This window comes from Numida meleagris, chromosome 14 (genome assembly GCF_002078875.1).
Source record: "Numida meleagris isolate 19003 breed g44 Domestic line chromosome 14, NumMel1.0, whole genome shotgun sequence".
NCBI classification, from domain to species: Eukaryota; Metazoa; Chordata; class Aves; order Galliformes; family Numididae; genus Numida; species Numida meleagris.
The window spans coordinates 8,122,903-8,145,023 of NC_034422.1; the positions used below are offsets into that span (position 1 = coordinate 8,122,903).

Below are 22,121 nucleotides of genomic sequence, written 5' to 3' on the forward strand. Positions count from 1 at the left end.
TGTTCAGCTGACTCTGGCACTCATCTGTGGTACATAAAAGGAGCTGGAATTAATTCAGTTCAGGCGAAGTTTAGGCCTATGTTGGTTGCTCTGAAAGTAATGCCTCCTATTTATTTCCATACAAACTACAACAGATACAAAGAGTACTATAACACTATTTGATAGAGGAAATTCTCAGCTACAAAGCGCTATTTTTCACTGTAATCACCACTATTAACTATGCATTTTCACCAGCAATGAACAAGAGCCTGCATGCCGTGCTCATAAAAACCTGCACCAGCAGAAGTGACCCATTGTTGCCACTACTGAAATGCACCACCCACCCCTCACTGTGCTCACATCCACTGCTGGGTCTCCATCAATGTTCGGTAAGCATCAGTGAATGTCACTGGGGGCCGTTTTTTCCACATGGAGGAATTCAGTTCCACACCTTTGCTTCATACACACTTCCATGTCAGACGTTGTTCTGTCACAGTTCCCCTCTGCTGCCATCTGTCACACAGCAACAGAATTAATGGGATATTGGTGGGGAAGTTCGACCCCTGCTGCCAACATCTACCTCTGAGCATGTGCCAAAATCATAAAACAGGAGGCATTACTTTCAGAGCAGGCCTCGCACAGTTGCAAGGCACAATGTTGCACTGTTTAATTTTTAAGTGCCCTATTTCTTTCAATGAAGTCTGTAGGCCTCATGAAGGGAGAGGCTTTCAATGCTGACAACAGAAGGGCAAATACTATAATGAACGTAAACTCAGTGACAGTTTTCTTGCTTGTCTCCAATACCTTTTGCAGACACATTGAATAGTGTCTGCATGCACATGTCTGCTATATTACAGAGCATAGGTATATTTAAGCTTATATTTGCTCCCTTAGTCCTAACCAGATTTACTGTACTTTAAAGGCTCTCATTGAATTCTCTCTGACATAGCTTAAGGAGCTGCTCGTGAATGCCAGCTGTTCCCAACGACTTCTCTGACTTGTGCTGACATTACTTTCCTAAGCATCTTGCAGGGCTGGACTTGCTGAGGCTGACAGACTCACTGCTGGTCCCCAGTGGTGGGATGAGAAGTCAGCACTGTGGGTGGACAGATCTTCTACCAAAGAGAAGAAATCGTGAATGTTGTCTGTTGCAATCAAAGAGAAATTATTCTGCAGATCAAATCCCCACTGATGTTTTAGTTCTTTGGCAATTAAGGGCATTAGTCTTAAAAACGTAGCTCCGTTTTAATTTTGCAGGCAGGGGAACGCCTTCTTCTCACAATAATTGACAGCACTGCGGATTTGATGAGCTCCAGATATCTGAAAATTATTGCATCACTTAAATCCATTGCCACTAGCATACAAAAGAGAACAGCAGATAGACAAAGTCACGCCAAGGACTTTGGGAATTGACTTTCTGGAAGACAAGTATGAGAGTGGGAGGGAAAAACAAAGGATTATTCCCAAATCACCTGGATTTTAAGAAGATTGCTTCCTGTAAAATAAAAGACACTTCAGTCTCCCACTAGTGGATTGCAATCGTCTTGTTGGCTTCGAAGCTGCTTCTTGAAGATGGATATTGACGTGGATGGCCGATAGAATATACTCCAGATCTCTCCAGCAGCAGTAACATCATTGGAATCTTCTGTTTCATTTGCAGGTGGGATCTGATGGGATCTAGGAAACAAGCGTTACCTTGTGATCAGTGCTAAGTACAAGGGAAGCTGCTATTATTAATGGGTTAACGTTATTTTTGTACTGGTAATGCTGACAAGTTCCCCTATATCCATGAGCCCTATTTTCCCCCCTCTTAATGCACAGTTGTATCAGGATTTGAAGTGTTGGTTGGTTGTTTTTTGGCCAAATGACAGTACAGAAAGACAGTAATAAAATCAGCTTGTTTTTTAATTGGATAAAAAGTTATACTGTGTGTCATGCCATAGTACAAATTCTTACGTTTGTGATTTTTTTTAAGCATTTTCTATATTTAATTAAAAGGAAGTAAATATTAATAAGGGTGGTGAGGCACTGGCACAGGGTGCCCAGAGAGGTGGTGATGCCCCATCCCTGCAGACACCCAAGGTCAGGGCACAGGGCTGTGAGCACTGATGGAGCTGTGGGTGTCCCTGTGCACTGCAGGCAGTGGGACCTGGTGGCCTTTGGGGGTCCCTTCAACTCCAACCATTCTATGATTCTGTATATATGCACACATATTATGTATACATTGCATATAGGTGCTTAGTTATACTTTTGAGGATACAAATCTCTAACATATAACTTGATTTAGAATCTGACCAATTTGACAGTATCAGGAGGCAGAGAAAATGAAGTGTACCACAATGGGTACAGAGCTGAGATGTCAATTCACCAGGGATAGTTTTGCTCCATACTCACTTCATGGCGACGTGGAGAAGTATCTTGGCCAATATGGCTGTAACGCTTAGGATGAGCAGTGCCGTGAGGCTGTATATTGTCCACTCTGAAAAAGAAAAATGAAAGGAGAAAGGGGAAGTAGGAGATGGAAAAGGAAAGGGATGTGGAAAAGAAAACAGAAAAGAAAGTGAGGAGAAGAATGAAAAAAAAAAAAAGAAATGGGGAAAAAGGGAAAAAGAAGAGAAAAGGGAAGAGAGGAGAGTTCTTTGCAACTCAAATGAAAAGATGCCTTGAAAGTTAGTTCCAGACGCACAGTAGCACTTCCCCAGCCCCCATTCACCTGCTCCATCTTTGCCTAGAACCCTCTCTGTAGAACTGTGGTAGCTTTTGTGAATTGGGGTAGCTGAGCTGCATGCAGCACCCAAGCTAATTCGAGACTATAAACGCATGCTCTTTTTTTTCAGCACCTTTTGCCATCTCCACGCTATGCACTGGGCACTGACGTGCTCTGACTTCCCCTTTGATGTCTCTACTTCTACAAAGTAAGTAACAAAGCAAAGCAAAAGAATCTCATTCTGATGTGGAGGTGATGAGTCTCTGAGCACGAAAGCATGCTATTTCTGAATGATTTTTGCTGAGAAATCAGTTCTGAAAAATGAGATCAGTGCAATTAATGATAATTAGACTACATGAAAATTCATCTCTGGGCATCTCTTCTTAAGAGACACAGTGGATCAGATAATGTGGGGGAGGAGGTAAAGGAAGTAGTGCTTCTGGATCATGCCAAAACAAAATGTTTTTCACGTTCCCAGTTTCCTTGTGACATTACCAGGCATGGAGCTGCTGGGATGGCTTGGACTGGTCGTGATGACATAAAGTATCTTTGATGACCGAGCTGCGTTGATGCTGAAATTTGTGTGTTCGTTTCTCTTCTCTGAAAGAGTCTGATTCACTGCAATCTTGTTTTGATGCACGTTGTCCTTCACAGCTGAAAACACAACAGCATGATTACATAAGCAACTCCTTAACGAATGCAATTGGGCTTGACTTTGTACTTTACAGCTGCGTGCTTCTCTCTGATCACTTAGGGAACTGCAGCGAGCACATTGTGTCTGATGCCAGTCTCGGGCTTCATTGAGAAGGGGTTCTCAGAATTTTTGTTTCCACCATGGTTTATCAAAGTGGTGGGACTAAAGGACCGCACTGTTTTCTCCTGATGGCTTTCTAGATAAGTGGAGTGCACCATCGGAAAGAGCTCAGCTGAACCAAAGATGCTGTTGGACTGCTATTTGTTGTTGTTATTATTGTTGTTGTTGTTGGGTTGGGATTTTTTTTTTTTTAGCTTTTCTATTTTCCAATCTGTCTTGACAGGCAGGGCTGTGTCGGATTGACTGTTTGAAAATGTAAATGTTGCTATGGATGACATGTAGCTGACTGGAGTTTTTGGGTGAACTACACACTTTAATGAGACACTGAAGTGTAAAAAGAACAAGGCTAACCTCTTACCTCTGTATCTGATAGCGAATCCCTGCGCTTGGTTGATTTCATCTGAGAAAAAGTACAAGATAACAAAATCCAGAGAGATGTTAAAGGTGTGGGGAGGCCGATTCTTCCCATTAAAACGAGCTAGAACATGATACGTGTAGCCGTCCAGCAATTCCACCATGTCTGTAGCATCTTTGATTTCAAAAAGGACAAAGCTGAAGAGGATTTGAGATGCTCCTGGGACTTGTATGGTCCAGTAACAGACTTTGCCTGTGCCATATGTGTCAGGAAAATCTGGAGAATAGATGACAGCTGTAGCAGAAGTGTAATTCCCTCCACAGGCACCAATAAGGGCTGTGAAACAGAGAGGAGAGGGGAAAAAAAGTTAAAAAAGAGAAACTAGTGCAGGCTCTACATCCATCACACACAGCTTTCCTGCTCTGTGGAGCCTGAATGCACAAACTTTAGGGCACATACTTGCTCCTCCAATGTCTCTCAGACTCGGGTTATTTACCTCCCACAACACTGGGAGCAGAGGTATTACATTGCATTTGCTTGGGATACGTTCCTTCTGGCCCCTTACTCTGAGACAGAAGTATCAACCAGAAATATTGCCACCAGAAGAGTCTGGCCTTATCTTTACACCCTCACATCAGGTATTCATCCACATTTGTAACCCAACGCCAAGCCTTCTTTTCTCAGAGCTAAATAATGTCCTCGTGTGAATGATGTTCTAGTTTGTTAATCATCTCTGTGGCCATTTATATGTGCTTTTTAAGCATCCTTTCTCCTGATCTCCAATTACTGATCAACCTTATTGTCACTATGTACCTTGAGTAAGGGCCTGTTACGAAGTCAAATGAAAATCTATTAGGTTTCTTGCTATGATACGATCCTTTATGTTCAAAACAAATACGTGCCCAGTGACACTTCATATTCCTTAACAATTGTTCAGATTCATAGTGCAAACCTATTCAACAATGAATCTAGAGAGGAACTTTAATGCCAGCCAACTGACTTGATGCGTATATATACATATATATATATGCATATATATATATATCTGGAAGGACATATATGCCCAGAGTCAGGGGATGAGGCTCTGAGCACTGATGGAGCTGTGGGTGTCCCTGTGCACTGCAGGGGGGTGGGACCTGATGGCCTTTATAGGTTCCTTCCAACACAAATGATGCATGTATTTGTATTTATATATATATATATCTCCTAAATATTCAATATAAAATATGTAGTATATTTCATGGCAAAAGTGTATGAATCAGAATTATCACTCCCCCATACTTCAGGCTGAAGTAAATAGAAAATAGAGTGAAGAAAATAGAGTTCTTCACTCTGAAAGCTTAAAGCACTGTAATAGAGTCCTTGGAGAAAGTAAACACACATTTTGAAGTGCTTCAGTTTTCACAGGGCTCTGAGCAAGGCCTTTAATAAATGCAAATTAAAAGCGAGCTGGGGGAATGAGAAAAAGTAGATGTTTGCCAGAAAATAAAGTGAAAACACGTCTCTTTTTTTTTTCCCGGAGCACGGCCCCATAGCAGCAAACCTCACACCAGTGCTGCACTGTAAAAGACCCCACAGAGGGACTGGAAGTGCATGAAAGAAGGAGAATTTGAAGAATGTGAAAGATCGCACCGAGGTACAAAGGCCCACAGAGAATTTGTGTTTGGCACTTACTCCACGCTAACAGCTGGTGATTCAGTTGAGTAGGTTGAATTGTTTGAATAGACCGTATTGATAGAGTTGAAATTGGACAGTGAGGTATCGTTTGCTCTTTGCAAATGGCTTACAGGTGTTGGCACAGTAACTGAAACACGAGATGTTCTTCAAAACGGCGATATTAATTATGAATGCTAATGGTTGGTGCTCTGCAAAGTATAGCATCCGCCGGTATGGAATGAAAGAATCAGAATGGCTTAGGCTGGAGGGGACTTTAGAGCTCACCCAGCCCCAACCCCTGCCATGGGCTGGCTGCCCCACACCAGCTCAGGCTGCCCAGGGCCCCATCCAACCTGCAGTGCCTCCAGGGATGGGGCACCACAGCAACCTGGGCAGCCTTCCCCTCCCAGTTCCATACAGAGCTGGAAGAGTTCTGTGTTGCGGGTTTGAATGTTACAGCTTTAGGCCGTGACAGCAGCACAGAAACACACAGGTAAATGTTACAGGTGTGTGCGTGTAAAAAGTTTAGGGTGAAGACACAGAACTCCTCAGTGCCTGCCATTGCATCTTTATTGTCCCTATCTCTGCTCCACACTTGGATGTTACACTGGGGCCCGTGGGACTCCATAGGTGGGAAAGAGACAGAAAAAGGACAAGACAGTGCTGTGTGTAGAAAGGACTTGGAAATGATGAGCTCAGGAAGCCAGCAGGTATCAGGAGTGAGGGTTCTGGGGGTACGACATAATCTGTAGCTTGGAAGCCCGTGACCCCGGAGAAGAGGAATGAGGTGAGCAGGTGCTGCTAATCAGCAAAACCAAACAGGTGGCAGTTACTAGAGTGACTTCTTTTTTCTGTCTACCAGAACAGACAGTGCAGGTGCTCAGGGTAACAGCTGGCTGAGCCCTCGGTCATTTCAAAGAAGAAAGGCCACAAAGGATGCTTCTACTCATTGTGAATTCAGGAAGCCAGGAGCAGAAGGAAGCGGTGCATATAGCAGCATGAACCTACATGCTAGTACAGTATGAAAAGCAATACACAACTCTGAGGGGGGAGAACTTGAAAAAAAGTATAGTGTCATAGAATCAAAGAATGGTTTGAGTTAGAAGGGACCCCCAGAGGCCATCAAGTAGTAGGAAGGAAGATTTCCATGTATAAGAAATCATGAAATCAATGATGGTCAAATAGCAAACTAGCTTGGTTGTACTTTTGCTGTACACCCTTCCCCATCCTAGTTCATCTCTGTTGTTTTGCATTGTGTAACTGGGCTATAGCAAGTCTTGTCTGGCTTAAAAAGGAAAAACAGAGTGTTTGTGAGAGCAGTTAGCACCAGCTCTGGAGAAGTAAAAGACAATCCCTGGAGCACGAGTCAGTTGCCTGAGCAGGCATCACTTCTTTGAAGAGCTATTTCACATTACTGACGGATGGGAATTTTAAGCTGAAGTGGAAAGCAGCTTTATTTTACACTGAATTTAGGTGCTTTTCTGAGCGACAGTTCTCATTGCCTTTAAGCCCTTTCCCCTAATTTGCTCAGCATTTGAGGCCTCTCCTTTGAGAAAAACTCAGCCTGTTTCAATACTTACTGTCGAAAAGAATGACTCTGCCATCCCCACCACAAGGCTGAGTATGGTCTCCAAAGCAAACACTGTTGCATTCCGTACTGGCTGCTTCCCCGTATCTCCAGTAGTCAGGGTTATTTCCACAGAAACAGGCATAACCTGATTCCATGCCTGCAAACTTTGACAACAAAGATGCATAAGGAAGGGAGGGGTCATATTTAAAGGTGCAACAGCAGGAGGTTGTGGGAACAAGCAAGCTGGCAGCAGAATGCATGTGCTTTGGAGAAGGATTAGTCCGCGGTCAGAGGTCCCACCACAGCCTGAGTTGTTGGGATCCTGCTTAAAATTAGCAAGAAAGCTGGAACGGAGGGCAGCTAGCGCAGTGTATATGCAGCCCAAGACAATTGCTATTCACTCAGTGCAGCCCAGGCATGCCAAAAGGTTGGACGCCCATGGTTTAGTCTTTTAAAACATTTTGTAAATGTATGTCAAAGAAATCACCTTAAATTGTTGACTTCGGCAGGAACTGATGCACGCCTGGATAGTAAGTTTATTGGAGGTTTCACTGGTGCCAGTCAAAGTTGGTGGCTCTCCATGATCCTTGTAACACCCCAGATTCCCCGGCACTGATAAGAATAACAGACAACAGTCATAGAAACATCAAGGTTGGAAAAGACCTCTAAGATCTCCACGTCCAACTCCAACCCACCCCACCATGCCCACTAACCACATCACTCAGTGCCACACCTCCACGTTCGCTGAACACCTCCAGGGACGGTGACCACACCACCTCCCTGGGCAGCCTGTGCCCGAACTCTCTCCAAAGCACCGAGCACTTCATCTACCACCCAGTTACTAAGCAGCTCTGTGTATTTTCTTGTATTGGTTTTACACCGTGAGAAATATTACTCTGTCATTTTTTCCGAACATTCCCAGGGATAAATGACAGGTGATGAAACAGCATCACATCTTCTTAGCAATATACCTGCAATACTCTGCAGCCACCAGGTCCCACTGCCTGCAGTGCACAGGGACACCCACAGCTCCATCAGTGCTCACAGCCCCGTGCCCTGACCTTGAGAGTCTGCAGGGATGGGGCACCACCACCTCTCTGGGCACCCTGTGCCAGTGCCTCACCACCCTCAGTGTAAAATCTTCTTTATATCCAGTCTAAATCTCCCCTTTTTTAGTTTGAAACCATTTCCCCTTGTCCTGTCAATGTTTCAAGGCTCACTGGTCACTATGGGCTGTCATAAAGAGATTTTTCACTTCAGTGCATAACTTGTTGTTTTGTTTTGTTTTGTTTCTGCACTTTTCATCTAATCACTGGATTTTAGCCATGACTTCTAGAGAAGCAGTGTGGGGTACACTTCTGTGCTAATGGCATAGAATTATCCCTTGTCTAATTGTCATGTCTGCTCGCATACTTGGAATGAAATAGAATAGAAATAAAGAAATAGAAATAAACTGAATAATTGAATTGGAAGGAACCTTCAAAAAAATCATCCTAGTTTTGGTTTACATTTTGCTTTGTTTTCTTTTGTTTTAGTAAACTGAGTGTCTCTGTATTTCTGGACTCCCACATAAATCCAATGGGAATGCAATGATACTTCTTGAACTGAGCAATCTTGTACCAGCAGCCCTGAAAGCAGTTCTCTGTTGGGTTCTGGAAGTCCCATTTGTGAATTTTCTTATACCTATCCTCACTGAAACAATTCCCTAAATTCAGAACTTTTATTTGTCTCATTCTGACAAAGATGATCTTTTACCCACTCTTTTGGAATAGCTCTCAGTGATCGGCAATTGAGGGTGATTACAGTATTAGAAAGAAGAGCAAAGGAAAGAACAAAGTTGGGAAGAATAAAATTAAAGTATGTGTTGTTTTTTTTTAATTACTAGATCACGTTACTTCAAATATTGTTGATAAAATAATTTTCTTTCCTAAGAATGATACACTTTCAACAGTAAATGCTTGCATGGATTTATGGCTTGGCTATGCCTTGCAGCAACAAGCTTCTAAGTACTGCGAATTCAAGTTCCAGCCTGATTTAACATACCTTTGGAAATTCCCATTTACAACCCCACCCAGCTGGGTACATCTGGACAGATAATTCTCAGAGAGCTCAGTTTTCTGTAAAGCACATTATTTCACTGCCCAGAAAACACTTCCTATTCACCAACCCAGCTCTCTTTCCTAGAGGACCTGGGATTTCTAAAACCACATATTAATATATACATATATTTAATAGCTTTATTGGTGAGAACCATCAGCTATGTCTCCAGAAGATTAGTCCTTAAGTGTTTCCCATGCAAAGAAACCAGACTGAACCATTTGAAATCTTTGTACGTTTTGTAACTAAATAAAGCACAGCAGCTGGGTAAAATCCTAAAGCCAATTAGTCCCCTTAGCGTTCCAGTGAGTTTTCAGCTTTCTCATATCTAGCAAACAAAATCTGTCACGTGGTTTGGAATAAGCAGTTGTTCATGGAGAAGCATCAGTCCAGCCCAATACTCAGCAGCAATTTCCAAGCGAATATCCTTTGATATTAAGTCAACAAATTACATAACCTTGTGGCTATATGCTCCACAGAGAGTTGAAAGTACTTGAGTAGGCCCACATCAAATGAGTGAATGACCTGAGCCAACACAGCAAATATTGACTGCAGTACATGTAGATATGATTTTGCTGCGTCCCTTCTTCCTATGGCTACTGATGGGCTGGTCCTAAACCTGAGACACAACTGTGTTGCTACTGAAGGTTAATCAGCAAAGACAGTATAAGCATATAACGGTGTCATCTGACTGCTTTGGGCAACAGGTTGGACTTGATGATGTCCCAAGGACTCTTCCAACCCAGGGCATCCCACAGTCCTGTGGGTATATATAATATATGTAAATGGATCACAGGCCCTGGAGGTGTTCAAGGAACGTTCAGACCTTGTGTTGAAGGACATGGTTTAGTGAGAACTACTGGTGATAGGCAGACAGTTGGACTGGATGATCATGGAGGTCTTTTCCAACCTTGGTGATTCTATGATTCTACGGATAATAAAAATATTTCTAGACATATAGTGACTAATTCCTCTGACCTTCAAATATTGCCTTTTTCCCTTTTATTTGTTTGTATCCACACCAACACATGAGATGCTGAGAAAAGGAAAGGGAGGAAAAGAAAGAATAAGCTCCTACTGGGGCACTACCCAGTGGGACCATCCCACTGCGACTACCACTGTCCTTTGCAATATGACAGCCATTCTCATCTAACATTGCTAAACTCTATACAGCGTGTTTACACGTGCAGAGTGCGTTTCTGAATTAAGCACCCTATGTTAAGTATCTGTGAATAAGACGCGTGATAAAATCACAGACGCTTAATTGTAGTTGCAGTGAATCACTGTATGCAAATCTCTCTAGGGAACAGAGAAGTTTCATGTTGTTGGCGTTATACTGGCATTACGTGGGTATTGTTTGTAACTAAATTCTACTTGTCTTTTCTAGTAGTAAATATAATTCTGGAAAGGTTGCTTACAGGAGACAATTTTTTAACTCCCCAAAATTTTGAAACGGGCTTTCTGTACAAAATTGCTTTCTTACTCCACCACAAAACTCTAGTTTTGTATTATGCAATTCACAGGTTCGTTAGTTTTGGTGGTACTGAGGTTTATCATCATGCTTACCGAAAACAGACGAGACGGTAAAGACTAAGGTTTTTTTTTTTTAATTACACAACATCATAAACCATGAAGTTTGCATTAAGGCTTGGATGGACTCGTAGTGCACAGTTTGTTGCTGTAATTCCTTTTTCTAGTATCCAATTTCAGTGCAGTGCTTGAAACAGCTGCTACTGGTCAAAAGGGTATTTTGTAAATATAAATCTGGATTATCTGTGCAAGTAAGCGTCCAAATATTAATCCTCAGTTCCCCTTCACAGGGAAAACGAGTGAGACTTGTTTTACAAGGATTCCATCCATAGAACAAATGAAGTGGAGAGAATTTGCCTTCCAGCTTCTTTATGCTGGTGACATGTCCAGAGATTTTGTTAAAATCTGTGGTCTTTAAAGAAAATGCAAATTCTTTAATTTGGGACCCAGACAGATTTATTAATTGTGAGGGTCCTTCTGAAATGTACTTCTTCGAATCAGAAGTATGCCGACATCAGGAGAACGGCTCTCATATTTAACAATGTACACATAAATGACCTCTTGGACACAGATAGAACTTGCACAGAAGTTGGGAGAAAAACATATCAGTGATCAGACTGAATAAAATGTTTAGTTCTGGGTGTTAATATTTAGGCGTACATTTAAAATGTGATTCTTTGGAATTTATCCTGGAGCATTCAGGAATGAAAATTTGGGAACGTATTGATACGAACCATGAAAGAAAAAACACATTTTGGATAAGGCAAGCAGTATCATACACTGGTGATATCAGATCCTGGAAGGAACACTCAGATAAATAACTTGTGAGTGATCTGAATTATTCATCTGTTCCCTGTGTCCACTTCTACTACCTCTTTTTATTCCTAGCAATTCCGTAGGTGTGGGTTATTCACATCAAACTCGTGCTACCCATTTTACAAATGAACTGCAAGTGATGGAGACATATGTATCTTTTTGAAAAACTAAACAATTGTTTCCTATCCATTTTTCTCCTCTAGACTTGACTAAACTAATGGCATATTTCTACGGATTCAGAAAACTAGAAGTATTCTGTAAGTTTTGAGTGCTTCCCTGTCTTCTATTTTAATGTAAATAACGTAAGCCAGTAATTCTGAGAGGAGATGAGGAGAGCAGTGATGGAGGAACAACTATACAGCAACCTTGTCATTAACTCCAGAGATCTGTTTCAAATATTGCTTAGTTTGCAAATGGAAATAAGCTGATTGGCCTTGTCCTAGTTTCTGCTGGAAAATCACTACCCACTGCTGTAGAACTGCCAACCTCCGCTCTGCAGACGCAGGCCCGAACTAATTACATGGTTCTCTTACTTCGGCAGGATGGAATCTCACAATATTTCCAATATATTCCATCCTCGTGCTCTGCAATGTAGCACCATGGGCTGACATCTCCATCAGGGTTCCTGTGGGAAAAACAAAAAAGAGAAAGTGAGTGAAAAATCAATTATTTTTAAATACCATGTCAAAATAAATCTTACTGAACCGGAGTTTCACCCCTATTTTTGCTCTAATATTTAATCCATTGAATTTACATGCCAAGAATACAACAAAACTGGACAGGGCATTCAAATCACTGTAGTTACAGCTCACATGAACTGTACTGTGATGCCTCAAACATAATTTCTCTGTTATTCTACGAATGGTACTTTGTGCTGAGTCAAAGATTCAGGGTTCTGATCCCAGGATAAAACAAAACCTGGCAGATGTCATGGTTCCGACATTCTTCTAATTTGTGTCAAGTGCTTAAAGTAAAACTGCATCGAGGCAATGTTGGTAGCAATGGGACAGTCCTTACCTGCAGTAGTTGTGCTCACCAAGCCCTCCTTCCCCATTGGGATATTTCAAAGTATTATAAGGATGTTCAAAGGTCTCATTCCAAAAGAGACAAGGTTTCCCTGCGTGTTGGGAGGTCTGGTTCTGAGTGCCACGGTAATCAGCCCCATTTGCTGTATAACATTCTGGGAAGAAATGGAAATGGAAAAAGAGAATATATGTAGATTTGATGTTGACTTGTTCTTCCCTTGCCCTCTTCCCCATCCCCAAGACTCCAGTTTCCTTTCACTAACAGATTTCCTCTACTGTACAGGCAACTGAGAATGCTGTTTGGGCTTTCAGTTTTCTCGTAGAGCCAAACAACTATTAAAGGGATTGTGATTTCATTATTTAAAGAGGGGGGATTTAGACTGGATCTAAGAAAGAAGTTTTTACACAGAGGGCGGTGAGGCACTGGCACAGGGTGCCCAGAGAGGTGGTGGTGCCCCGTCCCTGCAGACACTCAAGGTCAGGGCACGGGGCTGTGAGCACTGATGGAGCTGTGGGTGTCCCTGTGCACTGCAGGCAGTGGGACCTGGTGCCTTTGGGGATCCCTTCCAACTCCAACCATTCTATGGTTCTATGATTTTTACTCAGTGCTATATATGACACCTTAGTTTGGACTGAAGTGTAATTAATACAATCAGGTACATATTCTGAATGAAAAAAAAATACATTTTGTACTGCTTTCTCTGTGTTTTTCTAGTTAGGTTGAATCTGTAACTTGTTAATTTTCCAAAAATGACAGTACATGACGTTATCAGTCTATTACTTATCAGCATACTACCCAAATCACATTCCAAATTAACTATATTTGTGAATATCCATACCTTACAAAATGAAAGATTTTGTAGCTGTGAATCTTGCAAATATATCCTGATTTAGAAAAATCTTTAATTAAAGGGTGCCCTATGAGGGTGACCGACCACTAGAACAGGTCATCCAGAGAGGCGATGGATTCTCTCTCCTTGGAGATATTCAAAATACACCTGGGTATGGTCCTGGGCAAGCTGCTTTAGGTGACCCTATCTGAGCTGAAGGGATGAACAGGATGACCTCTAGAGATCCCTTCCAACATCAGCCATCCTGTGGTTCTCACAGGATCAGCATAGAAGGGTTTGAGCTGGAAGGGACCCTTAAAGGTCACCTATAGTCCAACTCCTCTACAATGAACAGGGACATCTACTCTGATCATCTTCCAGAACCAACCACCATAAAGAAGTCAATCTGATTTATAAATACTTGGTAACACTTATCATCCATGAATTTATTTAAGAATAGCATTAAAACGCAACATTCTGCGATAACCCTGTTTTACATGGCCGTAAGCACGGCCCTGTGCTGAGTAGCTTTACTGGGGGAAGCCACAAACGTCTGTCCCTGTCTGCAGGCTGGGCAACATTCCATATGATCTGACAGCATTCTCTCTTTTTATCTGATAGCATTCATTCTCATGGAACAGCTGCAGAGATATTCTACTCCAGTGCCCTGAAGGAAAGGGAGAACGCTGCACCTGGCCCTGGCGCGGTGCTCGTGTCCCTCATCAGTCGAGCACGTTATCTGATTGAGCAAAAACAAGCTTCAGATTAATGCTTCTCCTCACTTTAATTAACCCGGCCTCGTTAGCGCGGGTGGGCTATACCCGTTTCCTTGAAAACGCAGATCTGAATTTCCAGTATTTGAGCCACCACAAACATTTGTGCAAACACACGAAAAAAGACACTCTGAGTCACCAGCACCGCCACTTTCCTTCAGCGCTTCTCCTGCTTGGAAATGAACGCCAAAGCTTCTCTGTCCCAGCCACACAAACAGCAGGATTTGACAGGAAGTCCAACTGGATTAACACACTAACGTATGGTATAACAAAGCAGTTGTGAGGAGGGATAAACACGGCCAGAAAAGGTGCTCTCTTCAGTACAGTGCTACAACTCTTCTTGCTTTTCAGTCCCAAACTCGAAGCAATGTGTACTAACATCTCCCCAGCAACGTAAGGAATGCTACAGCACCTGAATGCGATCTGGCACACAGACTGAACAGAAGTTAACATCGGCCCGCTTCAGGATCTGCTAAGACTGGCCCGTGCTTTAACTTGCAGCAGCAACCGCCTTTCGTTTTCATCTTCAGCCTTTTTTCTTTTTAGTACGTTGAGGACATTGCATGGAAGGAAGAGTCAGGTCTCTCTTTGTTCCTCTTAGCTGCAGCGTTCTGCTCTCAAGGTAATAGGTGGCTGCAACAATGCCTGCGTTGTTCCCGTGCGGGGCCGAGGCACTGGGGGGAAACGTGCCCCTTGGGCTACAGGGAAGCTGCCCTGCTTCGTTAGTTCTGTTATTTTGTGAGATGCCATGTAAAAGCATTGATGACCCCCGAAGAAAAGAAACAACAGAATTTTATTTTAAATTACGAAATGTAGCAGCCGTGATCAAACGAAATCAAATGAAATATATGTATATATATATATATTTTTTTTTAATTAGAGGCAATCTGGTTGGAAATTTTCATTTGGATAACGGCTAATAATGCTCAGTGATTGATAATGATTACTTTGCCATAGCACTGAAGTAGAAACGTTTCAAGAAAGTATTGTCATTCAAGAAAAAGGACCTCAGTGCTGCTTTCTTCCACCTCGAGATCGACTGCATTACACTTTGTAGGGTTTCCCATAAAATTCCTAGTAGCACTGCAGCAGGACCCTCAGCACACTCAGTACCAGCAGAAAGCAGCTGAGCTGGGGGTCCCTTCCAACTCCTTCCATTCCGTGATTCTGTGATTTCTTCTGTTTCATACACACAGTGATTTCTCCTCATTCTCTCCCCGACTGCCAAGATGCTGCCTCAGGGATCTCGCCGCCCAGTTAATACTCGGTGTGTTGAAGGTGAGGAGTGAATGTTTCATCTGCAGGCAGACCTCTGTTCTTCCAATTTCAAACCCATTGGCTGCACCTCCAAGGCAGAAGTCTTAAGAGACATCAGAGAAGAGCAGGGAAGAACCTTTATCTTTATTCACCATGACTTCACTCTATTAACTACCTACTGACTCTGCTGCATCTACTGCATTGGGGGGATGTCTGCAAATAGCAGTAATCAGAGTCAGAACCATGGCAGTAAAATAACTCTTCCTTTAAATGAATCCTGAGTCTAGAGAAGTACCTACTGAGTGGAAAATGCCAGAAAGCAAAAAGCAGAAAACAAACCCTGGGTTGTCCACCGTGAGCGAGCGCTCTGTGTGAGATACAGGTTCACAATTAGTTTTATTAGAGCCAGATCAACATTTGGAAGATCAAACAGCAGCTGTAGTAGAAATTTTTTCCATCTGTCTCGGTTTCTTCTTCAGCGTAGGGACCTTACAATGATAATTTCTGCCTTTGTTACTGTGGAACTGCATGGCTGCCTGCACTCCACATGGGCACCGCTCGAGGATCATTTGAAAAATTAAGGTAGTGCAAAATGGAACAGTCCGACTGCTATCCTGAATGAAGCACTAATGATAAAACACTGAAATCACAGAGTCTGTATTGGCCTCCAATGATTTTCTAACATGGACATCCACGTATTGGTTTGCATCTTTGAAGTCCCTGAAGGCAAGTCCAGTTATCTGAGAAATTCTCATTCCGTGCTAAATGAGGAGTGATAGAAATAATACAAACATCTTTATTTCCTCTGCGGTCTCCTCTGCACAAATGAGAGGAAAAGCAAAGAAAACAGCTATGCTCAAACATCCTTCCTCTCCAAGGCCATGGATGGGGCCCTGGGCAGCCTGAGCTGGTGTGGGGCAGCCAGCCCATGGCAGGGGTTGGTCCGCTCCAACCTAAGCCATCCTGTGACTCCCTGATCTGGTTTTAAGTCCTCTGAGCAAGTCCATCATTTCTCAGAGACGCACTTAATGACACTACCGATTGGAGGCCGAAGAGATGGAGGTTCAGGATGGTTTAAGAGTGCTCTTGTACCGCTGGGGTGCGTACATTGCTTTGTGGGAGCCTGAAAATTCAGAGTAACAAGCTCATTCCTATATCACTGGACAAAAAATAATAATAATGAAGTTACTTATCTATTTGTTTGCTCTGGAAGCGACCTGGAGTGCCAACGGGTGGCAGGAGAGATCCGACCAGCAACATCCCAGCAAGAAGCAGCGTTTTCTTTTAAAGATACTCAGATAAAAGAATAAACAAAGTTAAATGAAAACGGCTGCCACTGAAATATGAGGTTTTGCTGCAGTAGCGTAACAGCCAGAACATTAAACGTTCTGTGTTAGGCTGGAGCAATAAAGAGAGGCTTCTAAAATGTGCGTGGATAAGAGCGTGGGACCAAAGGGGCCGAGTCCAACCAGGACCAGGTGTCAGCTGCCTGATGCATGCCTTTAGTGGTGCTTTCAGAAGAGCTTCAGGTAATTTCCATTCTACCAAAGCTACTCTCTTTGCTCTTGCTGCAGCCTGCAATCGCGGCACTCCTCCTTAAACGCAAGCACTGTATCTAGGTGCAGATGGCAACAGTTACAGGCACTAACCAGATGCTGCAGTCTCTAATTTGATTGAAAGGGTATAATTAGACAGCAGAAACACTTCAATGAGAGAGTAAGGCACAGAGGAAAGGACAGAAACCACTTAACCGGTGCCAAGACACCCCAGCAGCGATGGGGGCCCACGGATGGAAGGGGCACAGCACCCCAATTACCTTCCTCAGATGACAGCGTTTTTGTTTCCCCATGGATACACGAATAGAGATTCTGTTATCATAGGTTGCCACAATTCTGCATGTGGGAACGCTGATTAAAACCAGAAGAAGCTTCAGGAGATCAAAGAGACAAATATGGCTTCTGTGGTCATTATTAAAAATATTTTTAGTAGTGCAATGGTTTTCTTTGAAGATGCAGTTTTATTGATTGAACCAAATGTTCATTTGCATATTTTCATAGGATTGGTCAGAAAAAAAACCTTATTCCGTATTATGTTATGATGGAAAATAAATTATTTGGGGCAGTATGAGGCTAGTGAAAGCCTGTTGTGATGCCATGAGGGCACTGAAGTGGAAGGTTTCTCCTACGCAGTATAGAGATGTTCTGTATTTGGTTTAAAAATCTCTCATTCTACACAGCCACACACATCTTCTTCTGAGGTCCTCAGCTGCTCCAAAATGGTCTTATTTAGTGCTGGTCCTGAGCAGAGAGTGGTCACAACAACCACTTGTCTGACATTTGGTCAAACCCCATCTTCAGCATCCGTCAGCACAGCCCGGGAGCGGGCAGAGGTATGGTTCCACCACCACACTTGTCCTGGGATTCTTTATCACTGGAACTAAGAATGCGTGATGTAGCCCCAGAGGAATTTCTGCTCCTTAATACGCCCATTTGTTTTCTTTGTGAAGTTTTAAATCTGTTGTTCCACTGTCAAGTGTGGCAGACTGAATCCCTCCGGAAATTTTATCGGTGTGGGCCTCAGCCACTGTGCAGATGGAGGGAGTGCTCAATTGCACAACCGCTGTGGTGTGATATGACAAAGTGAGCAGCTGGCAGCGTGTAATCCCGGCCTCCTTCCCACTCCTTTGGCTCCACCCAACCAAAATCCATTCATAACTCCGGATTTTGAGTTAGGCTCTATGCATGTACGAGCACGATCCCCCGAAGTGCCTAGGGTGGCTATCTCAGCCTGGTTAGAACTGCTTTCTGCATGATTTGCACGATGGCTGCTCAAGGAACGTAAAGCAGAACTGCTGTACACAAAGGTTGGTGAGAGACGGATGGAACAACAGCTTAAAGGAAAGAGTCATCCGGGAAGGAAACCACGGGCTTAGAGACCCACTACTGCTGAACAGAAAGATCACAGAGAAAGGAAGGGAAGACTGGAAATCATACGCGCTTCTGCATGGGAAATTAAATGAAGGCTATCAGTACAGAAACTAAAAGTGAGAATGTATTGCACTGAGTATATAAAATAACACTTCTTCAATGAAACTGACATTTGTCAAAGACTGTTCAGTTTCTTTGTCCTTGTAACACAGAAAGCACCAAATTCTGAAAATCCTTTAATCTATTTCCCTGCCTTCCCCCAGTTTCTATGAAATATGGTATGACTGAAGTTTGAGTACTGCAGATTTCAGTGACTGAATTAACAGAAAGAGGAAGGAAGGTGGCTGTGCTTCCTAGACCCATTATCTTTGCTACACATTCACTCATTGTAATATTGTTTTTTTTCCCCACAGCTGCTCGTGCTCTGGCATCTCTGCCACCTTTAGTGGCTGCCGGTGTAGGCAGTCAGAGCACGGATGTGCACAGAGGTCTCCATGCTGCCTATAAACCGAACACTCCTATAGGGATATATCCTCCACGTGCTCACGTGCAGCTGCTGTGAAACTTGGCCGCTTACACAGCGTGCTCCGTCCGCAGTTGTGTTCGGAAAAAAGATTACACTCTTCAACTTCAATAGAGAAAGGATTACCAACTGTGCGACAAACACAGCCCGATGGCACCAGGACAGGTGACCAGACGTGGTAGGATTGATAGGACAAGGAGAAATGGTTTCAAACTAAAAAAGGGGAGATTTAGACTGGATATAAAGGAGATGATTTTACACTAAGGGCAGTGAGGCACTGGCACAGGGTGCCCAGAGAGGTGGTGGTGCCCCGTCCCTGCAGACACCCAAGGTCAGGGCACGGGGCTGTGAGCACTGATGGAGCTGTGGGTGTCCCTGTGCACTGCAGGCAGTGGGACCTGGTGGCCTTTGGGCATCCCTTCAACTCAAACCATTCCACGATTCTAACTAAGTGTATCTGCAAAACGTGACAATGAGCAAGTCTCTATTCACGGCTAGAGGAAGCAGTGCAAATTCTGTATCATGCAGAATAACGAAGATTCAGCTATGCAGAGCACATCCAGGAGGACCACGCGTCTGGCTGCTGTGGCACCGGGACCGTCTGGATCAGCCACTCCAGATCTGGCACCGCGCTGGGGGGCAGGAAGGGATATTGTCGCGAACCCGATCACAGAACGACCTCGGTCGGAGGGGACGTTAGAGACCGTCGAGCTCCAGCGCCCTGCCCCGGGCTGGCCGTTAGCAGCGGAGCGGGCTGCCCGGGGCGAGGTGCTGCAGGGCGGCGGGGCTGCGTGCCAGCCGCGGGTCCGCAGAGCTCAGGGACAGACCGCGGCTCTGTCGCCGCTCAGCCCTGCCGCAAGATCTGCGAGCGGCTCCGTACGCGCAGCCCGGCTCCCCCCGCTTCCCCGCCGAGTGTCACTCACTCACCGGACACGCCGGGCTCGCGGCAGCAGCTCAGCGCCAGTCCCGAAAAGGCCACGACGGCGGCGAGAGCGGGCGGCTCCATGGGCCGGGGCCGCACCGCGTTCCGGAGCGGAGCTGGTCGCGGGCGGCCGGGAGGAGCGCGAAGTGCGGGAAGCGGAGGCCCTACAGCATGTGTCCTGTAAGTGCGCCCCAGCGAGGTGCCGAGTGGCAGATGAGGGATCCTATTACCAGCCATGTGACAGGAAAGGATAGAAACCAACATCCCAACCTGCTGCTCCCCGCTGCAGCGCGGAACCGCGGCGCGGCTGCTTTTACGTTTGACACCGACGGGTTCGGGCTGTGCCGCCCGCAGAGGGGCTCCGCGGAGCGCTCCTCGGGGGCAGGACCGCGGGCGAACCTCGCACGGCTCCGTCAGCGCCCCGCCGGCCGTGCCGAGCTCTCGGCATCCCCCCGTGCCCCTCTGCCTTCCCCCGCGGCCGCGGAGGGGACCCCGCGGAGCCCTGCAGCCCCGCGGCCGTGCCAGCCGGGCGGCCCCGGGGGCCGTCTGCCGGCAGACGGGAGCGCGCAGATGCGGCGCATCTTTTCTTCCCTTAGGGGAGGGCGGGGAGAAGACCGCCGCGATCTTTGTGCTATAGCCCTTCGCAGCCCTGCGCGGGAGCGGTAGGGCCGCGGGTGCGCGCCGGAGGGCTGTGCGGGGCGGTGCACGGACTCAGCCGGATGCATACGGCCACAAACACACAAGCATGGACGTAGACACGCAGAGACGGACACACGGACGACTATCGACACGTCGAGACGCGCAGAGGAGGGCCACAAAACTGAGGCAAGGGATGGAACACCTGCCCTCCGAGAACAGGCTGAGAGAGCCGTTCAGGATCCAGAGGGGCTGTAAGAAAGAAGGGACGAACCCCTCAGCAGGGTCTGTGTGACAGGAGAAGGGGAAATGGTCTCTAGATAGAACGGGGGCGATTTAGGTAGGTCAGGGGACAGGGCTGTGAGCACTGATGGAGCTGTGGGTGTCCCCGTGCACTGCAGGCAGTGGGACCTGACGGCCTGTGGTGGTCCCCTCAACTCAAACCATTCTATCATTCTATGTTAACATGTGGACATGTACCTACGTAGAGGTACACAGCTACGGACAGACCACAGAACTGAGTGGAAAAGCTCGTTGTTCCTATCTGAAAATGGTGAATACAAATGCAGGTGGCTTTCCTTTCTTCTTTTTCTGTCTCCTTGTGGGCAGAAAAGCTGTATATTTCTCAAAGTGGTGCATTATAAAGCCATAGTCTAGACTTCTGCAAGGCTTTCTTTTCTGACTCATGAGACATTTTAGCAATGCCAGCACTTCTTTGCTAAAAAAATAAATAACAGCAAACACCAACAGCAAAAAAAAAAAAAAAAAAAAGAGCTCTGAAAAAAAGACCAGGGAGTGACCACGAGCAGCAAGCTGGCTGAAAGCAAATTGTGCAGCTGGCATATACACATATACCAACTGTGTACATGAGTGAGTGGTGGAGGAAGCAGAGTGTGGAATGAACAGAGGTGGTTTTGCTGAGGAGTGCTGGAAGAGCCAACTTTGGGAGATGCACTCCATTCATTGTGTGGATTTTGTTATGAATACAGCGTTGCTGATTCGTAAGCCTTCTGTGTTCCCTGAGGAACAGGGCACCAGGTAAAATGGAATTGAGGTGGGTGGAGGGGTTACACAGGGAGGGCTCCGTGCTTGGAGAGAGGGATTTTGTTGGTCATTAAATCATGAAGTAGTAATGCTTCATGTGCTGCTGGACAGCAGGGCTCTGTGCACCAACAGATAACGACCGGGATCAGGCCACTCCAAAAGTAACACCTCCTATTTATTTCCAGACAAACTACAACAGATAAAAAGAGCACACTAACACAATTCAATAGAAGAAATTCTCAGCTACAAAGCACTGTTTTTCAACATAATTGCCACTATTAACTATGCATTTTCACCAGTGATAAACAAGAGCCTGCATGCTGAGCTCATAACAATCTGCACCAGCTGTGCATGGCCATGGCGAATGGGACCCACCCCTCACGGCGCTCACATCCACTGCTGGGTCTCCATAAATGTTCACCAAGAGTCGATGAATGTCAATGGGGAGCATTTTTTCCCCATGGAGGAATTCAGTTCCACACCTTTGCTTCATATGCATTTTCATGTCAGACATCATTTGTCAGAGTGCCCCTCTGCTGCCATCTGTCACACGGCAACAGGATGGAACAGGAAATTGGTGGGAAGGTTGTAGCAGAAATGCTAAGGCACAGCTTGAACCAGTGATTGAGCACCTGGTGGGAAGGCAGGGCCAACCCAGGG

The 22,121-nt window shown here is 45.0% G+C and overlaps 1 protein-coding gene across 1 annotated transcript; it reads right to left on the reverse strand.

Annotated features, from left to right (window-relative positions):
- On the reverse strand, window positions 1,281-21,152 carry KREMEN1 (kringle containing transmembrane protein 1). Its single transcript, XM_021413124.1, has 9 exons — window positions 19,787-21,152; window positions 12,542-12,704; window positions 12,058-12,149; window positions 7,569-7,693; window positions 7,092-7,245; window positions 3,859-4,191; window positions 3,182-3,340; window positions 2,374-2,458; window positions 1,281-1,656 (listed from the first exon to the last, which is right to left on the reverse strand). Exons 1-9 carry the CDS (start codon window positions 20,043-20,045, stop codon window positions 1,494-1,496), a joined length of 1,533 nt encoding a protein of 510 aa, XP_021268799.1. The 5' UTR covers window positions 20,046-21,152; the 3' UTR covers window positions 1,281-1,493.

Coding starts and splice junctions, on each gene's coding strand:
- KREMEN1 (XM_021413124.1), bottom strand. CDS start 20,045: ATGTTGGTTTCTATCCTTTCCTGTCACATGGCTGGTAATAGGATCCCT. Junction 7,694..12,057: donor TGAGATTCCATCCTGCCGAA/GTAAGAGAACCA, acceptor TATTCTTATCAG/TGCCGGGGAATCTGGGGTGT. Junction 7,246..7,568: donor GCCGAAGTCAACAATTTAAG/GTGATTTCTTTG, acceptor TTGTTGTCAAAG/TTTGCAGGCATGGAATCAGG.